This window comes from Alternaria hordeiaustralica (genome assembly GCF_023758085.1).
Source record: "Alternaria hordeiaustralica strain BMP 2776 chromosome Unknown scaffold_13, whole genome shotgun sequence".
Taxonomy (NCBI): Eukaryota; Fungi; Ascomycota; class Dothideomycetes; order Pleosporales; family Pleosporaceae; genus Alternaria; species Alternaria hordeiaustralica.
In genome coordinates, this window is record NW_026056785.1 from 491,977 (window position 1) to 514,837 (window position 22,861).

The following is a 22,861-nucleotide window of genomic DNA, read 5'->3' on the forward strand; positions in this document are numbered from 1 at the left end:
GAAGAGTGCGACAACTCGTCGAGCAATGGCGTCGGTTATGAAAGGTTTGGCCCGACAAAGCGTATTCCACTTGGCAGAATATAGGTCTTCCAGCAACGCACTAAAGTCCCGAACATGTGGACTACTTCGATTGTCAGCCGGAGAAGTCTTGAAGTGAATGACGTTGTTTCGGAATGGCATGTCTCGCATCTCAGCTGCAGTGGCCTTGCATGAGTACATGAGAGACAGCTCAATCTTGTCTCCGGAAGAGGTGCGTAGTTTTCCGGACTCTGGTTCGAAGTGATAACCGCCATCTTCAGTGGTATAGTAGTCGTATATCATGTCGCGTAACTCGCGAGGAAGGCGATTGAGCAGCATTGTAGTTCTTTGAGAATTGTTCGTAGGAGGTCCGACGGTTCGTAGCATACGTCTCAGGATTCTGGGTGTTGGAGATGATTGAATAGCCAGAAAAGTGCGGACGATGGCTTTTATGGTCCTCGTAAGGCTTCAGCTCCATGAAATCGCACGTGACATACTCGGGGCTACCTATCCCTGAACGCTAGACAAGACCACTGAGCGCAGTGTGGATCTCTCCCGAAAGAATGCCAAATGCCCCCAGGCAGGATTTGACGAAAGCAAAAGGCCAGGCGGCAGTTGCAGTTGGAGGCGCTGATACTGGTTCATTACGTGGTAAAGGTACCATGGTACAATGCGATGACTGTAGACGCCCAGCTGCATAGCTAGCGCATGACTCCCACACCCAATCACAATCGTAAGCAAGATCTGTGTCTACGTCCACGGATGTTACCCTGTTGCGTAGCGCTAAGGCTCCAAACATTCGCACTATGTAGTCACGTGTTTGCTCCATCTAGCTCGCACAAGCCTTATCGTGGACATTGAGATCGCCTTCTTGGACTGTACGGCTACTACTACTACTACTAGGTCTATTCCAGCCCGTTCGGCTACCTGAGTGCGTTGTTCATCAAGTCCACTACATCGAGATCGCTTGAAATGTCGATTCACACGTATCTCATCGCGACAGCAGACACCCTGCAGTCATGTGCGCATAGTCATGATAACAATCTCGATTAAGGACATAACAAGTCTACCTACGTAGTGAGCCTGCAGTGGTAGCCTGCCTCAAGCCATCCAGACAGCCCGAACAACTACATGAACAACAACAAAACTATCAGCAATTCAGCCGTTCCGCGATTTTGCAGCATTCCTCCACCGTTGCGGACCTATATCCGTGGGACAATCGGCCTACAAACGATGACTACCACGACCATCCACCCGGTATACTATAGCCATGCCCCAAGCGTCCTGAACTGCGCTGTTGCCTACATGTATCCCTTGTGCGTCCGCAAGATCTTGACGCAGGATGTAAATCCAACTGAGAAACACTCATCTAGTCACTTCTTACCACCTGCTAAGTCCTGTCGTCTGGACGACAAATTTCGTACGATGGTACTGCAAAAGAATCGCACATCTCAAGAACTTGAGAGAGACCAAGCCTGACCCTAAGCTCACACTAATCGTAAGTTAGACCAGTGGAGGCATCTTGTACTGACGCTGAATATGCTCCCAGCTAGGCCAGGGTTCCACCGGGTCCAAAGAAGTGAGGCTCAGCAATTTCCATTTTTGTATCCAGGCATCATGAGTAGTGCATGTACGATTCTCATTGACAAGCCTGCCTCTGCTTATAGGCTCGGATGAGGCCACTCCCGAAAAGCTGATGAATGAATCGCCAGCTAATATGGTCGCCAGCTTTCGAGGAAAATCTTCGGAGAAGTGAAGCGGGGAGCCCCTATGGCCAGCAGCACAATTGTCGGGCCCAAGTGTGGGCGGCGCAATGGATTGGTGTTGAAGGCAGCTCTCCAATGATCCCTGCCAGACAGCATCATATTTCATGACATTGATGACGTATTGCACGTAGTCGGGAGTGCCATCGAATATGAGCGAGAATGCAGCGGAACGGTCAAGGTGGTCAACAATTTGGGATAGGAAAGTTCAATCTTAAGAGCTGAAGGCGGGAAAACGAATAACACTACGATCCAGGATCATACATATGAGCGACTAGTTCCATCTCCTAGATCGGATTTTCCTACACTTCTGTTCCTGTCATGTTTGCATCTTCCCTTGTGCCCTCCCCCGCATGTTCTTCGTCATCTTCCCTCTGACCTGCAGAGGTACAGGTACCAAGTCAGTATATGTCTCACTTGCACTTCGTACAGTCAGAACTTACCTTCAACATCCATCTCATCATCATACTCGTCTTAGTGTTGTTCCTTTTCATGTCCTTTGACGCCTTGGCTATAGAATTCTGGATCCCACTCACGAAGAGCCTCGATGGCCTTGCGGACTGTGAGGTCGTCGGTGTCTAGTCCCAAACCAAGCATTGGTACTACTATCAGCGAATCGCCCATTCTGATCTGGTAGAACTTCCGTTGGTCAATGCCGCTGGATTTAGACAGAACGAGAGCGCGATCTATCTCCTGTGCAAGTATCGCTTGAACAGGGAATGAATCGATTAAGGCTTTCCAAGTTTCCTGGTATAGAGTCCATTCTTCCTGTGTCCAACGAGGTCCGACGTCCGTTGCGCCAAACAGGGCTCCATTAGGTCCGAATTCGGTTCGACCAACACACATTAGGTCCACGCGGAACATGCCAGCACGAAGCATTCTGTTCACAAAGAAGATATCCCTCGGGTCAGAGCCATCATCTTTCATGCGTTGCTCAAGCTCAGATAGCTGCTGTGACATGTGGGCCTTGTATCGGGCATTCTCTTCGGGGTGAGTAGGGGAGCGGTATGCTTTGATCATGAGAGTGTTGTATTTCTTATAGATTTCGATGGTCGTGTCATCCGGTATACGTTGATTGACCCAGCCTCCGTTCGCGGTCGAGACATACGCACCCATGGTGCTGGGCGTTCGTATCGTGGTGAAGCTAGAAACGATAAGTATATAGTTCTTGGTGCGCAGATCGAAGATGTTGAAATATCAGCCGGCGGCTCAGCGCGCCGAGCCCCACAATCACTTAATGTCGCGTCTAGGAGCATAGGAATAAATAGAAGATAAATTATTATATTATAAGCTTACTTAGAAAGCTCTCTTAAGTAGTAAAGCTTCTAAGAGCTTATTTTAATTTATACTAGTATAATTATATGCTATGCTCTTAAAGAGTATCTAAAAGTACGTTTTATAATATACTCTTTAAGCAGCCTATAAAAGTAAGCTACATAGTTATAATAAGCTTTCTTATTATAGCTAAGAACGCTAATTACGTACTTATTAAAGCGTGCGCAGTACTAAGAGCTTACTTAGCGTACTTACACTAATTATAATATTACTAAAAATTATTTAATTAGCTAAACGCTCTCTACTTCTTACTTAAAATAAAAGTAAGTATCTTTAATTTTTATTAGTACGCTTACTAACTCTAGTAGTATACTTTATTATACTAATTAAACTAAGTATACCTTTCTATATCTATTTCTAAGCTTTCTAGTATTATATTAAAGAGAAATAAGTATAAGTATAAGAATAGCTACTCTTTTAAGAATAAGTAGTCTAGTTCTAGCTTTATAAGCGCCTCTAAGATAACTTCTTTAAGTTCTAGTTACGTAAGCGCGTTAAAAGCTAAGCTATTAAGCTCTAATACCTTTAACTTCTCTAAGTACTTAGCTACTTTCTCTAAAGTAAATAATTATAAGCGCTTAAATAAGCTTTATAGTATTTCTAGAAGCTCTTCTAAGCGTAGTTCTTTTAGTAAGAAGTAGAGCTCTAGTTTTATAAGTACTCTTACTTCTACCTATAACTTATTTACTACTCTAACTTATACTTCTAAGAAGTCTAATTTATTTACTAAGTATAGTAATATAGTTACTTAAAAGTAAGCTAATAATATTTTATATTATAATAAGCGCGCTACTTAGAAGTACGCTAATAAGTAGTATGCTTATAATCTTAAAGCTAAGAATAAAGTAAAGTAAGAGTATTATAACTAAATTACTTATAAGCGTTATATTACTAGTTAAGCTATAGAAAATAAGTAGTGTCTATATTATAAGCGTAATAAGTAAGTTAAGCGTAACTTAGAGCGTAGTAATAAAGATTTTAAAGCTAAGGTAGTTACTAAAACTAAGTATATTAAGTCTAAGAATAAGCGCTTTATTAATAAGTAGCGTACTAAGTAAGAACGCTTTAAGATTCTACTTCTAAGAGCTATTAAGCTCTATTAAGAGATAGTTCTAGAGAAAGTAATCTACTAAGTGTAGTAGTCTACTAATCTTATTAGCGTAATAAAAAAGTATAATAATAAGTAGGCTAGTAAGACTACCTAGAAAGAGTATACTAACTATAATTCTAATATTACTACGCTTTCTTAGAAGCTTTCTAGTAATTTCTATAAGCATTTTACTAAAGTTACTATTATAGTTTCTAGTTCTTTAGCTACTAGTAATACTTATTCTAATATTCTCTTTCTAGATTCTTCTAGTTCTAAGAGCTCTACTTCTAAGAATTCTATTACTATCTCTTCTAACGCTTCTAAGCTTTCTACTAAAGCCTTAAATAAGCTCTCTATTTTTTAAAAAAGTAGTATAGTTTATAACGCTTTATCTTTCTCTAGCTCTACTTCTAAGAAGAAGTATTTTTTTATTATTATAAGTAGTATAAAGAGCTTTCTCTTTAATCTAGAGCTCTCTATCTAGTCTAATAGTTTAGATATTACTAATTCTTCTAATAAGTATAATAATAAAAAGTATAATAGTAAGAAGTATATGCTTAATAAAGATTCTAATAATAAGAATAATAAAGCTTTAGTAACTAAGTCTATACGTAAGCGCAGCTCTAAGAAGCCTATTTTTATTACTACTAGTAAGCTCTATAAGATAGTGTGCCTTTAATACTTCTAGTCTATAAGTACTAGAAAAGCTACTAACCTTCTCTACAAAAACTACGTAAGTATTAATAAGAGTAAGAAGTCTAAGCGCTACCTTACTAGTGCTATTAGTAATTATAGATATAATAATATATACGTATACTCTTTTTTAAGCTTAAGAAGCTTTACTAACTCTTTTTTAGACTTAAGTATATAGAGAAAGTTACTAAGTATATAGTTAATTAGTTTTATACTATAGAGTAGAACCTAAAGACTAGTTATCTACTTAATATTAAGAACTCTTACTTTTATAAGCTTATCTATAACTATAACACTACTTTTAAGTAGTACCTTAAGTATAGCTATATAATCTAGAAGCGTAGTAAGAAGTAGAGCTTTAATACTTTAAAAATAGAGCATAATGCTAATAAGTCTAAGAATACTTCTAGTATTAAGTAGTCTTAATCTAATTTTAATAATAAGACTAATAACGCTTTTACTTCTAAGCAGCGCTCTTCTAGTAAGTTTTATTCTAGTACTTTAACTTCTTAGTACTAATAAGCTTTATAGAACTTTATCTAGTAGTTAAGTAGATTAACTATAATAAGACTATAGATAATAGTGCAGCGCTCTCTAATAATAGTAATAAGAAAGCGTCTTTTAAGACTATTACTAATAATACTATTATAGTTATCTATAAAAGTATTACTACTAAACTTAGTTACGTATTTATGTTTATAAAGAAAGTTATACTCTCTTAGTTCTTTACTTTAGAGTTTAAGTATCTCTAAGCTTATAAGAATACTACTAATAACTAGTAGTACTTTTCTAACTTTGCGCTTAGATAACTAAAGAAGCGTTACTCTAATTATAGTTCTAAGTATACGCTTTCTTATTTTACTACACTCTTTAGAGCGTATACTTTAATAAAAGTCTTTTTTAATAAGTAGTTTTCTATAGGCTTATAAGAGAGGCTACGCTTAAAATACACTTTCTACTACTCTCTAAGAAGAGTAGTAAAAAACTCTTTTATACCTTATAAGCTTTATAATACTACTAATAATTTAATATTCTTTATATTTAACTACTTCTTAAAGTAGATAAATTATTAAACTAATAGATTTTTAGTAAGCCTATTAGCTAGTATACTCTTAGTCTCTAGATACTTAACTCTAAAAGACTCTTTAGTATACTCTTACCTTAGCTATATATTTTAGATATTAATATATCTAAGGCGTATTATTATACGCTTATTAGTGCTAACTACTAAGTATATAGTCTACTAGTTATTATAGAAAATTATCTACGCTACTTCTAAGGTAAGTATAAGCTTTTAAAATAGTCTCTTAAGAGCTATTACTTCTTTACTAATATACTTAAAGATAAGAAGCTTTACTTCTATAGTTAAAGTTATTATAGTTACTTATTATACTACTTTCTAAATAATAGTACTTTTAAAGAGTATAATAAAGTAGCCTTATAAAGAGCGTCTAGTCTCTAGATTATCTATAAAAGAAGCGTTGCTATAAATTATAAGCTCTACTCTAAAGTGCGCTCTATAGTAGATAGCCTAATAGTAAGTCTTATATAAGTATATAATTACTTAGTTAACTACTTTAATATACTTTTTACTTAGATTTATAAGAAAGTACAAAAGCTTTAAAGCAGCGTATACTATATTAGACTGTAGTATAATAGCTATATAGAGTAGTAATCTAATACGCTCTTAGTAGTCTTTAACTACTTTCTTATCTACTTTATCTATTAACTTTATAAGCTCTTAACTTAGAAGTAGTATAGTAGAACTTAATAAAGTACTCTCTAAGTTAAACTTCTTAGTAAGCTTATCTAAATACTTGTTATATATAAGTGTTATAATATAAGTAGTATAATTACGTAATACTCTTACTTCTAGAAACTATTCTACTAGGCCTTTCTCTTCTAGGTTATATACTACTTTTATTACATTAGTAACTTATAAAGCTTCTTAGTAAGTAGTGTAGTAATATATAAGTAGTATATTATTAATATAAAAAAGTAAGAGAATCTTTCTTTATTTATTAAAGAAAAGATAAAGCTCTTCTTTAGAAGTAATAAGACTTACTTTCTTTACTATGCGTAAGAGCTCTTTATACTAAAGTAGTAGAAAGTTCTTTAGCCTATAGAGAGCGCGCTTAAGCTTTATATACTTACTAGGCTTCTTAAAGCTATCTAGCATATTATATACTATAAGTAGCTAGTACTTATAGTGTATATAAAGAAATACTTCTATAATATTAAATTAGAGAATCTCTAGATTAAATTTAGCTACTATTACTATTACTATTCTAAAAAAGTGTAAGGTAAGTGTTACTATATATATAGAGTATATAGAATTAATTACTTATAGATCTTCTCTTACTACTATATAAGCTTTACACTTAATAAAGTAACTATTCTAATTAATCTTATATATAAATACTTACTTTAGTAGAAGTAGGCGCTCTTATACTAAGAAGCGCTTAATCTTCTTTTAGGTACCTACTCTATAAAGTGTATTAATCTCTTTCTTACAGGCTTTATAGAAGAGTTTACTATATAGATAATTACTAAGATTCTTATACTTCTTTAGAAGCTATAGTAGTTAATTATAGTATACGCGTTTAGATATTATAGATTAAACCTATAATCTCTACCTAATTAGACCTAGCTCTATATTAGGTAAGAAACTTTAAAACTCTACCTATATAGCTCTCTCTTTCTGTAATATAGTATCTTACTAGTAATATAATTTTAACTTAATATACCTATTATACTATACTACGTTTAAAACACTTTATACCTAGAACACTATACGCTAACTTTATTAAGTTATATTATAATTAGATACTAGACTATCTACGTATAACTCGCTAACTAAAGAAGTACTACTACTAACGTTAAGGCTACTTATTAGACAAATTAGATACTTATACTCTTTTAGAAATAACTCTATAAGACGCGCTACTAATTAAAGCCTGTAGAGCTCTATTATATAACTATAGAGTAGAACTTATAGCGCTAATAATTCTACGCCTAGACGTACTAAAGATAGAGCTATAAAGATAAGGCACTAGTAGTTAGCTAGAAGCCTACTACTGCGATAGTTAGATTTGTTAATAGAGAATATTAGAGAGTGTTAGGCTTAGTTATACAAATAACATTAGATTATAAAGTTAGTAGAGAACTAGCTTATTCTACTTACAATATTAGAAGGTAGTAAATAAATAAGTAAGTAAACGTAGTATATACTGTTAGAAAGATAAAGCGTCTCTATAATACCTATCTATATCTATATTCTATATTGCGCTAATATTATTTAGTAATACCTCTGCTCTAGGTGCTTTTTCTAATAGCTTTAGCTTTAGTAATACCTAGAACTCTACTTAGACACTTATAGGTAACACGCAAGAATCTATATCTTTACTAGCGCTACTACCTTTATTAAGGTATTATAAGAGCTTCTTTCTAGCGTTCTACTTGTAACTCTAGCTTATAGAGAGTTTAGATAGTAGTTACTAAGAACTCTAGACTCTAGATAATATCTATATCTATATTAAGTTTTATAACATTACTATTAAGGCTGCTTAGAATAACGCCTACTATATACGTGTTCTCTTCTACAGCCTAGAGACTAAGCCTTATAACTAGATTAAGCTTCTTAAATATAAGAAGAATAACTCTACTAATATAGATAAATAGGCTACTTTTATAATCTAGGTAGATTAAGACTACTTCTCTAATAATAGTACGTACTAAGGCAAGGTTATGTTAACTATTACTAACGCTATAAATTTTAGCAAGTAAGCCTTTAACTAGTCTAATAACTAGTACTTCTATATAACTACTCTTCTTACTATTATCTATAATACGTTGTATTAGATAAAGCTAAAGAATAATTATATTAATAAGCTTACCTAACTACTTAAAGAAGCCTAGAACACTAATAGCTCTAAAGGTCTTATTAGTAGTTAGAAATACGCTACTAAGAGCACTAAACTGCGTAAACTCTAGGCTGTAATAATACGCCTTTAGACTAGTTGCGCTACTAAGTTAACTAGTCTCTCTATCTATAAGGTACTTCTCTTAGAATATAACGCTGTTACTAAGAAGTATAATAAGCTTAAGCTATAACTAGAAAACTCTATTACTAGTAAAAAGTATAACTAGCTTATTAATAACTTTAACTATAAGAAGAAGAAAGCTAACACTTACTATAATAAGTACTAGCTTAAGATTATAGAGCGTAAGAAGATTATAGTAGTGCTAGAAAGTAAGAACTAGAAAGTTATTATAGCTTAACAGGCTACTAACACTACTATTCTTAACCTCTAGAACGCCTAGCGCGAAGCTAAGGTCTACTTAGATAAGCTTCTCTACTATAAGCTCTTCTACTAACTATACTTCTTTCTCTTCTATAAGCGTTATAAGCTAATTCTACCTTACTAATCTAACTAATATAATACGTTGCCTATCTAAGACCTGCGCAATACTTAAGTAACTTATAATTAGTTCTTCTAGAACCTAGAAACCTCTTAACTAAATATAGAATAGTTATAGTTTCTACTATAATATCTAAATCTATATACTAGGTAGAACTCTAGTGCGCCTACGCTAGGTAGTGCTCTAGTACCTCTAGAAGAAATATATTCTCTAGGTATAGCGCTAGCCTTATTCTATAAGATATCTAATATTAAAAAGTTTTATAAAGAAGCTAATAAAGACTATAAGTAATAGCGTAAGACTACTATTAATAAGTACGTGTCTCTTTCTAATAAGACTTATTATATTACCTACCTTAAGTAAAAGATCTTAGGCTTAGTCTAGCCTATTATTAAGAAGATAAAGGTAACTAACTATTTTAACTATCTAGACGCTCTTAATAGTATATACCTAATATATAATTAGTTTAGTAAGGCTAAGACTTTACTTATAAATAGTAGCTTATGTTAGAAGTAGAGTAAGATCTTTGCTACTTAGTAAGCCTATTTTCTTAGTATTGCAAACATTCTATATATATACTCTTAGCGCATACTTATTAAAAAAGCTTATAGCCTTATAAATACGCGCTTAGGTAATACTATAGCTACTATCTCTAATAACTATAAGACTTTTACTAAGTTTCTATAACGTATGTAAAGTATTAATAAAGCCTTATAAGATATTAGCTTTAGTAAGGCTACTACTACTATAACTTCTACTACTATAAAGTTACGCTAACGCGCTTCTAGTAACTACTCTCTAGAGCGTAAGCAGCGTAGTAATTACTACGTTAAGTGTAAGGTATAGAATACTAGAACTACTAAAGATAAGAAGAAGTACTATAAGTATAGTCTATACTATAAGTGTAGTAAAGCTAGTTATAATTAATATAACTAGAACGCTTCTTATTATAGTAAGCTAATTACTTCTTCTAGTAATATTTCTCTTCTTACTACTTTTAATATTAATAATAACAAAACTAAGAAGAAAGATTTTAATAACGTTATTACTAAGAATAAGTCTAAAGACAACTAGTATTTTTAGATACTTCTAATTAAAACTATAAGTAGAAGTATAACTAGTGTGTAGTAGCTAAGGCCTCTAAACGCTAAGTCTAGTAGAGTAAGCTAATAGAGCTTACTACTACCTTCTATCTTAAAAGCGAAGAAGCTATATAAAGAATATATTATATCTCTACTACTTTACTTTATAGTCTACTCTAGGTAGATGTTAGCTATTAACTAGAATTTTGCTGTAGTCTATAATAGTAATAAAGCTTCTAGTAGAAGAACTTTATACTTATAGACACTAGAGCTAGCGTCTACTTTATTAATTAAGAATAGATTAAGTAATAGCGCTTTACTACCTTTAAGGTATCTAAACCTATTTACCTAGCTCTAGCTAATAGAGAGAAAGTTGCTAGGCTTATATACGCTGCTAATATTACTATTAAGTATAGAAATTACGTTAGTACTATTCTCTATTATATTACAAACTTAGAAAAGTATAATATTATTCTTAAGATAAACTAGCTTAATTACTATAAGCCTATTCTTAGCTTTAGCAGCTTACGCTCTATAACCTTTAACTATAAGAACTATAAGGTTAATTATCTTAAGAATAGACTCTAAGACACTATCTATAAAAACTAGCTACCTAAGAGCGCGTTCTAGAAAGTAGCTAGTAAATCTACTTCTATAGAAGATCTTAAGATCTTAATAATTAGCGCTAACGCTACCTACCTAGCTACTACTAAAGATTTAAATTCTATAGTCTAGCTAGAGCTCTATTATTTTAATAAGATTAAATAATCTAAGAACCTGTCTATAGATAACTATAACTTTTCTACTTTTAAAGACTAGGTTATAGGTCTCTTATTAGTAATATAGAAGAACTTTAAACACTATATATCTAAGATAGAGTACCTACTAATAAGTAATAAGTAGATACGTAAGCTTGTTTCTGCGTATATTCTTAACTAGTTTTCTAACTTATTTAGCCTATAGCTAGCTAATATTCTACCTTTACGCTGCTCTAGCGTTAACTACGTTATTAATATTAAACTAGGTACTACTATTTCTAAGCTATATATATATAGGCTTATATAGAAAGAGATAATAGTAGTAAAGGTATATATTAATAAGATAATTAGTAAAGGTTTTATTAGACCTAGTATATTACTATACGCCTTATCTATCTTAGTTATTAAAAAGCTCTTAGGTAGACTCTATATTTATATTAATTACTAAGAGCTTAATATAGTTACGTGTAAGAACTATAACGCGCTACCTATAATTAAGAAGACTCTTACTAGAATAGCTAAGGTATAAGTTATAACTTTTATTAATATTATTACTACCTTTAACTTTGTACGCGTTAAGAAAGGTAGTAAAAAGAAGACTATATTCTTAATACGCTATAGACTTTATAAGTATTTAGTTATACTCTTTAGCCTATGTAATACACTAGAGATATTCTAGACTTTTATTAATAAGACTCTCTGTAATTACTTAGACGTTATATATATAGTCTACCTTAATAATATTCTAATCTACTTAGATAATAAGAGAAAGTATAAAGGCTATATACTAACTATTCTAGAAAAGATTAGTAACACTAGAATGTACCTAGATGCGTCTAAGTACTTCTTCTCTACTAAGCGTGTCTAATACTTAGAGCTTATACTAATAACTAAAGAGTTAGAGATAGACTCTAAGAAAGTAGCTACTATTCTTAAGTAGTAACTTCTAAGAATAGTTAAGAATGTTTAAGCATTTCTAAAGTTTGTAAACTTCTATTAACGCTTTATTAAAAGCTTTTCTATACTTATAAAGCTATTAACTACACTTATAATAGTAGATAGAAAGAAAGCGTTTCTACTATCTTCTAACTCTAAGGTAGTTATATTATTTAAGCTTCTTAAGTAAGCCTTCTAAACTATAGGTATACTTATATACTTTAATTTAGATCTAGAAACCTAGCTAGAGACTAACGCTTTAGACTTTGTTATAGCTACTGTCTTATTCTAAATATATAATAAAGTACTCTAACCTATTATATTTATTTTGTATAAGATAAACCTAGCTAAGTATAACTATAAGATCTATAACAAGAAGCTTCTTACTATTATCTACGCTTTTAAGAAGTAGAGATTTAAGCTTACTAGAATATTAGACCTAGTAAAGGTCTTATCTAACTATTAGACACTTTAGACCTTTATAATAAATAAGTGTCTTAACTATTATTAGGCCTAATAGGCTAAGTATCTTTCTAAGTTTAACTTTAGAATTACCTACTAGCTAAGTAAGTAAGGTACTAAACCTAATGCACTTACTTGCTGCCTAGGTAACTTGCCTAAGTATATAGATAATAACTATTACTAGTACTAGTAGTAGATAGTTATTAAGCTTTATTAGGTTAACTCTAAGCTTTGTGTTGCGATTCTTACTAGCTACTAAAGTTCTAACACTAGACATACTCTATTTCTAGCTTACTATTATCTTTATTAAGCCTAGCTTACTATTCTTAACGTTACCTAGCGCATGTATAATAATAGTAAAGTAGTAATAATATATAAGACTAGCGCTCTCTCTGTAATAGATATTACGCCTACTAGCGTAGACTAGAATTAAGAGTAATAAGGTCTTAGAGAGAAGAACAACGTATTATAGAATAACGCAGGTAACCTTACTAATTATATTAGCGCTGTCTACCTATAAGACGCGCTCTTATAAGCTATTATTAAGGCTAAGAAAGATAGACTCTACTACCTTTCTTCTAATATAGTTAATAATAACTAGAAGCTGCGTATTAAACTTAGAAATTATACTATCTATAATAATCTACTCTATGTATAAAGTAAGCTTTATATCTCTAATATAGATAATATCTAAATAAAGGTCTTAAACTAAGTCTATAGATCTCTATATAGAGGTAGATATAGTAGTAAGTATAAGATATACACTAAGCTTACCTAATAGTATTACTAGCTATAGATAATATATAATATTGCTTAGTATATACACGCTTATCTTACCTACTAAAGAGTTAAGTTATATTAAGAAGAAAAGTATAGTCTATTATATCTCTTACTAATTCTAGACTAATACTAGACTTTAATCTCTATAGATTATATTACTTACCTACTAGTCTATACTAACAATAGACGTACCTATAAGAATATTCTAGTTATTATTAATAGACTTAGTAAGAAGAAAAAGTTTATACCTATTATTAACCTACGTATAGATACGCTTGTACACGCGTTTATTAAGTTTATCTAGAAAGAGAAGAAGTACCTAAAGTATATAGTGTCTAATTATAGACTATAGTTTACCTTCTATTTCTAGACTTATCTTTGCTAAAAGCTAGAAATAAAGCCTAAGCTGTCTACTACCTACTATCTAGAGACTAATAGTTAGACTAAAAATATAAACGCCTTTCTTAAGTAATACTTACGCGCCTATATTAACTATAAGTAAGATAATTAGGCTCTTCTACTATCTATAGCTAAATTTAAAGCTAATATATTAGTTAACGCTAGTATAGAAGTCTTTGCATTTGTTGCAACTAAGAGCTATAACCTCTACTTAGAGATTAAGCTAGCTAAGGTAATAGACGCGTAGCTTACTACTCTAGCTAGAAATAATTACGCTAAGGCTAACTTGTTTGCTAAGAAGCTAAAGAACCTTTAGACCTTTCTTTAATAATAGCTTACTTAGACCTAAGTAAAGTAAGCTAAGTATATAAACGTATATTAACTACCTACTCTAGAGTTTAAGGTAGAGAACTATATTATAGTAGACTTTTGTAATCTACGCATAACGCAACTAAACTAGTTACTAGACTTTAAGAACTATAGACTTTTTGTTATTATATAAGTTATTAATAATATAGTCTATAAAGTTACTCTATTACTAGAGATGTAAGCTTATAATGTCTTCTATCTATAGCTACTCTACGCTATTAATAATAAGCTCTTACCTAGCTAGCCTTATAATAAAAAAGAATACGTAGAGCTTACTAACTCTAAAGTAGATAATAATACTAAGTATATAGTTAAAGCTATTCTTAATAGCTATATTAACTAATAACTCTATAATCTCTACTTAAATAAGAAGAGCCTTCTATAGTATAAAATCTAATAGGTAGACTACCTAAAGAGTTCTAATAACCTATCTTAGAAACTTTATATAAACCTAATTAGTTTATCTAACCTTATTCTAGACTACTATTAATATAAGCTGTCTAAGCTAGAACTATATTAATAGTTTAATACGCTTGCTAGTAGATAAGACCTTTTTATAATAATAATTTATCTACGTAATAACTACTAATTACTAAGGCTAGTTAAACTACTTACTCTGTAAATAGTTATGTAATACTCTATTATAACTTATTACTTATATAATAGGTAGGCTATTACTATAGACTATTCTTAGTAAACTAGTAGTAACCTAACGCTTTCTCTACTATAATAAAACCTTATAAAGAAGGTATATTAGCGTTCTTATATAACGCGTCTTCTAATAATAGGCTTATACTATGTCTAGTTATATAATAGTAACTTAGAGTCTAGATAACTTACTAGACTATAATTAAGATAAGAGTAGCATAAGCTATAATATTCTAGACAACGCTATTATAAGAGTAATACGTCTATAAGTGTACTAACACTAATAGATAATTCTAAGTCTCTTACTAATACTCTTATATTCTTCTAAAGCTACTCTAAGTGCTATAATTAAACTGCGCTATAGATATAATAGTTGTAAAGAATAATAAAGTAATAGTAAAGAATATAAAAGATACTTTAGCTTTTATAGCTTTCGCGAAAGAGGTATTTTCTTTATATATTAATTAGAAGTAATTAGATATAATATTACTTTTGTAATATACTAGAAAAGTTATTTAGTAAAAAGGCCTTAGGCGTTAGAACTTATCTAAAAAGAGAAGAGAGGTAGTGTTATAGATTAAACCTATAACCTCTACCTAATTAGGCCTAGCTTTATATTAGGCAAGAAACTTTAAAACTCTACCTGTACAGCTCTCTCTTTCTATAACGTAGTATCTTACTAGTAATATAATTTTAACTTAATATACCTATTATATAGATAGCTTATACTTCTATAGAAGTATATTACTTAAGATTATAGCTACTATAATTAAGTAGACTATTATAAGCTCTTTTTAGTCTTCTTCTACTCTATATAAGTATTAGAAAAGACTATTTAAAAGGTTATTATCTTATATACTATTCTATAGATTATATAGTATATAAACTTCTAGTTCTTCTACTTCTAGGCCTTTGCGTTGCTCTCTAATTTTAGAGCTTAATTACGTTAGTTCTCTATAATTACGCCTCTAGCGTGTTAGTCTAGAAGTAGGTAGTAGTTCTATTTTACCTTATTCTAGAGAAGTTCTAAACATAGAGCGTATATAGAAATATAGTATACTTAGAGGTACTTTATTCTAATAAGCACTATATACCTTATCTTAATAAAAGCTCTCTATATTAAAAAGCTATTTATTACTTAGTACTAGTAAGTGCTCTTTTCTAGTTTAGTGTACTTTCTAGGCGCTACTATTATACTTCTAACTAGACTTTATAGTCTAGTACGCTCTAGGCTCTAGTATTTACTCTAGAGTAAATAGGCTAGTATACTCTTAAGAGTTTGTATAGATTCTTAGTAGTTAGCTAGCTAAGCTTTCTACCTATATAAGAGATATATTATATACTACTTATTAATTAGGCTAGCTAGCCTATTTAATAGTAAGCTATAATATACTACTTTCTAGCTTCTAGATAGAGTTTTTAGAAGTATACTAGTTTTATATTTTATCTACTATAGCGTAGAGCTAGTTAAAGATATCTTTATATACTTCTTCTACGTTATATAGCTTATTCTTATATAGAAGATTAATAATATACGTAAACTCTTTTACTAAGTACTTCTAGCTGCTTTTAGCGCTACTCTTATAGAAAAGCTTCTTATTAAAGCTTATATTTTTTATTATAATTATTTAATTAAGCTTTAGAACTTATATTCTATAAATATTAGACGCTCTATATTCTACTAAGTATCTAATATAGCCTCTTAGTATAACTTTAAAGTTACGCTTATCTTATCTAGCTACTTACTCTCTATTAAGTAGGTATACTCTATAGCTATAGGTATAGATAGTACTCTAATTTAGGTAAAGATTAGTAGTAATAGTATAGACCTTCTTACTATGCTCTATACACTATACGTTAAGTATAGTATTAAGTACTAAGAGATTATAAGTATATAATAGGCTTATATTATATAGCTAGGTTACTACTTCTATAATATCTAGCTAGAGCTTTTTAGAGAGATTTGCACTAACTTTTATCTTAATAGACTTAGTAATTATCTTCTAACCTACTCTCTTTACTTTTCTATTTAGTTTATAAATATAAATAGAGATACGCTCTATAATAATACTCTACTCTTTAGCCTATATCTTAAAGCGTAACTTACCTCTCTAAGGCAGTATTATAATATTATTATCTTAGATAATAATATAGATATTAAGCTTATACTAAGCTATAAGAAAGCTTATAAAGTTATAAAAGACTTTTATAATCTTTATAAGCGTTTTAGCTTAGAGAGTATATTAATAGATCTTACTACTATAATTATCTTTAAGTACTATAATCTAGAGCTCTCTATTATAACTAGTAGAAAAGTTAAAAAGATTTTATAAGATTCTCTAATAAGGTTTTAGAGCTTTCTTACGTAGTTACCTAGAGATATACTATTTTATATAAGTAATAGCGTAATACTTATACTTACTTTAGCTTATTCTCTTAATACGTATATTGCGCGTATTCTTAATAAAGGCTTAGAGCGCTTTTAGACCTAGATAGCCTACTCTTACATACTAAAGCTTCTCTAAATTAGACTAAGAAAGGCTTTTCTAGAATTGTTATAAGCGCTAGTTATTAGTTACGCTTATTATAGTTAGATAAAACTTTAAAGAATTATATTTAATAAACGTAAGCTTATACTCTTTCTTAAGCTTTGCTAGTATAAAGTTATTAGTAAGTGTTTCTATATAAAGCGTTAAGTCTAACTCTAAGTACTATAGTCTAGCTTTATTAAGAGCTACTTCTAAGATAATATTAATATAGAAACTCTCTATAAGCGCTATGCTTATTAGAATAAGGTTCTTTATATATAGTTCTCTTTTTCTAGTTAAAGCGTTTCTAATTCTTTATATACTATATCTAAGTACCTAGAAAAAGAAGCTTTTTACTTTTATAGTGTAGAATTTATATACTCTTATAAAGGTCTTTAGCTTAAGTAAAGATATATTATTAATAAAATATACTACTACTTTATTATCTAAAATAGTACTTATAAAGAGTAGGTAGACGTTAAAGTCTATAGTAGAGTACACACTACTAATACTTAGCTAACTTATAATAAGAGTAGAGTTAATAAGTATTACCTAAATTAACTTTAGGTAGATAAAGTTTAGTTCTTTAATCTATACTTACTATAAAGTAGTCTATCTCTTCTTATTAAGAGCTCTTTATAAGCTATTATACTTTAAGTCTTTAAGCTTAGTAGTAATCTTAGCTTTAGCTTTATTAGAAAGCTTTAGAGGTTTATCTATAAGCGCTATTTCTAAACGTTTATATATAGTAGTAGACTACTTATAGTACTATCTATATAAGTAATTCTTCTTAGACTTTTAAAATAAGTTATTATTACTAGAAGCTTATTGCGGTGCTTCTATAATAGTAAATATACTACTTTTACTAGTAGAGTAAGTAGTATACTCTTAGATTAGCGTAGTAAAAATCTTTAACACTTATTCTAGAGTAACTTAAGTTCTACTAATAGTAAGAGCTTTAATAAGGTTCTACTATATAAAGCGCCTCTATTCTAGAGTAAGTCTAACGCTAATTACTTCTAAATAGTTCTAGATAGTAAGCGTATTATTAACTTTAGTAAGTTTATATACTTTAGCTTAGGCTAAAATATAAAAGTATTTCTATTACTAGCGCTTAGTGTTAATATATTCTTATTATACTTTCTAGAGGTATACTCTATACTATAAGTGTATAAGATTCTTAGTATAGTCTTTCTCTAGAGAAAGCGTAGACTTAAGGTATTTAATAAGTACTTATAATATAGCCTCTTTCTTTATAGAGATAAAGAGTATAGTAGAAGCTAGAAGCTTTAAGCTAATAGTCTAATTAATCTAGTTCTAAAGATACTTAATATAAGTGCTCTTTAACTACTATTCTATTACTTATATCTTATACTTTATAATAGATAGGTTATACTTATTAGCGTAGAGCTTATTAACTAAAGCGTTCTATATAATTACTACTAGCTCTAGAGTAGTTAGAACGCTTATTTAAATAGAAGTAGCTATTTTAGCGTTAAGATTAACGTTAGCCTAAATTTCTCTACTTAGAGTATAGAATTTAAACTAAGTAAACTACTTAGGCTAATATACTAAGTTAGTAAGTATAAAAGCTTTTATAAAGATTATTATAGAGTTACTTATTATAAGTAATAGAGTAGTGCTTCTATAAAAGCGCAAAGATTAGTAATAGAATTAGTATTACTATACTTTATTAAATGCCTTACGTCTTAAGTATATAAATATAGAACTATATTATCTTTTTAAAGCGCTAGGCTTATAACTATTATATCTAGAAGTATAGAAATAAATAGAAGATAAATTATTATATTATAAGCTTACTTAAAAAGCTCTTTTAAGTAGTAAAGCTTCTAAAAGCTTATCTTAATCTATACTAGTATAATTACGTACTATACTTTTAAGAAGTATCTAGAGGTGCGTTCTATAACACTTAACCTATCTAATTATTAGAAGACTTAGAGAAATAGAGTATAGTATAGAGACTTAAATTCTTTAGCTAAGTCTTAGCTAGAAGCTACTAGTTATAATCTATAGTTATAGTATTTAGCTTATAGTATTTTAGTAATTTACTTTTACTACTATTATTAAAAAGTCTTACTAAGTAATTTTTATAGTAATTTTTTTAGTAAAACTAGCTTATATAGCTTACTAAAATTTATTTTTAGTAAAATTTAGTACTAAATTTTAAGTAGCTTATACTAAGTATATTTATACTAGTATACTTAGTAGCTATAGTATTACTTAAAAGTATACTAAAAAAGTACTTATATAAAAGTAGTAAAGTTCTAAGTAGTATACTTATAAGTATAGTATATATTATTTTATTTTTATATTAGCTTAGTTTAATATTAAAAAAAAAATAGCTTACTTAAATATAGTAAAAAGCTATTAAGTTTAGTATTATTAATATAGTTTAAGTAAATTTTAGTATATAAAAAAATATAAAATACTAAATTTTACTAAAAATTTATACTTTTAAGCTATTATAAGTAGTAGCTAAGTTAAGTAACCTATTTAATAGGCGTTAAGATTATTTAGTTAAGTACTATAGGAAGTAGAGCTAGCTTCTAGCAAAGCGCGACATTATAAGACGGGATTTGCGCCTCGGTCACCGGCACCTTCCTGGCTTGAGCTGCGCAATGAAGACCGTGTCTACCCACCGCAAGGCCCTCAATCTTCACGGTTGATCTGGTCAGATCAGGCCTTTGCTAGAGGGGATGCAAGAAGACGCCAAGTCTATGATGCGACGCTGGACGAGAGGTGGGGGAAAGGATGGAGAGGTGGAGTGGAGGTGGGAGGGAAGCTGAGGCGAGATTAGCCAAGAAGTAGACGAGTATACTGGGTAAGCACAAGAGCGGGCTGTTGGGGGCATGATCATAAGAACGAGGGTATTCATTGTGTTCTATATCAACACCTAGGCTAGCGGTCAGTGATTGGCCTCATCTGAGACTTGACATACCCGCATCACCACAATATCCAGAAGAACGCCAACTAATGCATATTGCGGCAGACATGCCCAAAAGAGCAAGGCAGAAAACACCATCCTTTAGTATAAAACGGTTTCTTGTGAACAAAGGCGCCTATTGAACCTGCTTGATCTTGCACTGCCATCCTGAGTTTGCCTCAAGAAGTGGAAGACTGGCATTACGTTAGCACTGTCACTGTCCCAACAAGCGTAAAGAAGAACTTACCTAGCACCCAAACACCATCCCAACTCATTACCCTTGATCTTCTTCGCAATCTTGACCTCGCGGTCAATTGGCATACCGTATCCACTCCTCAGTAACTCATATTGAAAGTTGAGATCCAAGCACCACTCAGGCCTACCCTTGAGCTCCTCAATAGCCTTTGGCACAGCGTTGAAGGAATCCCAGCCCTTCTCGCCGGTGCACACCTTGTTGGCTAGATCTTGTAGCTCGCGGAGGGTGAAAGACTCGGGCATGCCGAGGTCTTGGGTGCGGTCGTAGAAGTAGGAGAGAAGGTATACGGCTTCGGTGGCGAAGGTTTGCTCGAAAGGTGGCTGGTGGACACCGCGGAAGGCACAGGGTGCGATGGCGCATTCGTCGTCTTTGTGGAGGGTCTTCTCGGCTAGGCCGCGGCATTGGGTGGGCGAGGCGGTGGCGGGGCCGGTCATGTTGACTGTGACGGAGTCGCCGAGTGCGTGACCCTTGGGCATTTGCACCTCAACTTCGCGTGTCATGCCGGGGGCGATGCAAGGGTTGACGATGGGCTTCTGGAGGTACTCCTTGTTGTCCTTGTTGTTCTCGTGGAGGCCAGCGAGGAGGGTGCTGTGGATGTTGTTACGGGCTTCCATGAGGCCGTAGCCTAGGTATGAATGCTGGTAGAGATTGAAGTTCTGGTTGGCGAAGTCGAGCTCGTATCTGTGGTCGCCCTTTGCGAGCTCTGTGGGGAGTCCGCCGCGGGGAGTGTCAGGGAAGGTGGGCTCGAAGATGATTTGGGTAGAGCCACCACCGAGATCGAGGACAGCGGCAGTAGGGTTCTTGTCCGGCCCACCGATCTTGCCTAGGAGGTAGTTGACTGTGATCCACGCGTACACTCCCTCCATCTCGCCAGGCATGACTTCGACGCCGTTCTTCTCTTCCGAGACGAGCGGGAACGGGTAGTCGTTGTCGAGGTGGTGGCGCACGGCGGCGAGGATGGCATTGCTCTTCTGCTCACCGAGCTTGCGGAGACCGGCCGTTGCCTTTACAGCGACGGGTGTGCACGACTGGTATTCCTTGGGCACGTTCTTCAGCGCAACGTCCATGAGCACGTCCAGGCTCTTGGCAGCGGCCTCCGGGTTGTCGCCGTATGCCGAAAGACCAGAGCCTCCGTCTCTCTTGGGTGTCATCTCGAAGTTCTCGCTCTCGAGTTCGGGGCTGGGGCCGCAGTTGTTGAACTTGTAGACGTGGATGCGGGAGCCGGTGCTGCCGGCGTCGATCATGAGGGCATACTGGATGAGCGGCTTGTCCTTGGAGAAGGACTTTGTGCATTCGGCCTTTGCGTCGCCAGCTGCTGTGTTGCCGCCTGCTGGGCGGGATACTGATGACGGTGTTAGCACGTGTCTCCCCCGGTATGTGTCCTCAACCTACCTGCCGGTCTTGAGATGCCATCGCGCGGTGCGACGAAATATAACACAAGCAGTATGAAAGCAATGACGCCACCTGTCTTCAGGTAGCGCATGCGCTGCCCTTGGTTCATGACGGCGCTGCCCTTGTGGTCGTTCATGAATGCGTCCGAATACGTGGAGCGATGGCGCGAGTGTCGGTCGGCTTTGGCGTTGGGGTCGCTGGCGTCGCGATTGGGGTCGACGTTGCGAGGTAGGGAGACGGAGACGCGGCGGCGTGGGCCAGTGAAACTAAAGTAGGACCAGATGCCGGGACGTCGTTGGCTTCCGGGGACCTCAACTCCACTGGACATGGGACTAGGCGACACGAGGGGAGAAAAGGGTCCAAGTTTAGGGCGCGGTCATTGAGCTGAGCTGGAACCGAGTTAGCCAGGGACGTGTGGCAATGTGAACACAGGTACAGGCGACGTACAACAGGAGTGAGTGTTCAGAGCAGTGGGAGACGAGGTGAAATTGCGATTGGCGTTACGCAAGCCTGCTGCATTCGTGTTCGTGTGCTTGTTGAGTGAGGTCCCTGAATCTTGGCACTAACATTTCCACTTCAGCCCTGCCGCGCCACTATCCAATCGCGCCGGCTTATCGGCGGCTATATTTGGCATCGCATTCAGGTCGAGACGACGTGGTATCTTTTGATTATGCTACAGACACACTACAGATGTGTTATCACCGTATGTCCATCCTTTCAAACATCTGGTCTCCTGATCCGTGTAGATGTCTTCCCCCGATATATGATCTATCTCAAACCATGGCTTCACTGCCTCCTCCTTTGTATACCGGCCTCCCATGCTGGGGATTGAGTGCGCTCACTGGCGGGGGTATCGTCTGCATAGCATGGAGAAGACGAGTAGGGTGGAGCGTTGGGAGGTCGAGAAGCTGAAATGCTTTTGCGGGAGGTCTTGAAGGGGCGCCATGAGCTCGTTCGATAGTGGTATTCGTAGGGGCTTCGCAATG

At 33.5% G+C, this 22,861-nt stretch overlaps 2 protein-coding genes across 2 annotated transcripts; both read right to left on the bottom strand.

Annotated features, from left to right (window-relative positions):
• Positions 1 to 2,255: 2,255 nt before the first annotated feature.
• On the bottom strand, positions 2,256 to 2,897 carry J4E84_006732 (uncharacterized protein; the record flags this gene model as incomplete). Its single annotated transcript, XM_049389319.1, has 1 exon — positions 2,256 to 2,897. One exon carries the CDS (start codon positions 2,895 to 2,897, stop codon positions 2,256 to 2,258), a length of 642 nt encoding a protein of 213 aa, XP_049243028.1.
• A 17,466-nt stretch (positions 2,898 to 20,363) lies between these two features.
• J4E84_006733 (uncharacterized protein) lies at positions 20,364 to 22,203 on the bottom strand (the record flags this gene model as incomplete). Its single annotated transcript, XM_049389320.1, has 3 exons — positions 20,364 to 20,421; positions 20,475 to 21,825; positions 21,876 to 22,203. 3 exons carry the CDS (start codon positions 22,201 to 22,203, stop codon positions 20,364 to 20,366), a joined length of 1,737 nt encoding a protein of 578 aa, XP_049243029.1.
• Positions 22,204 to 22,861: the final 658 nt, after the last annotated feature.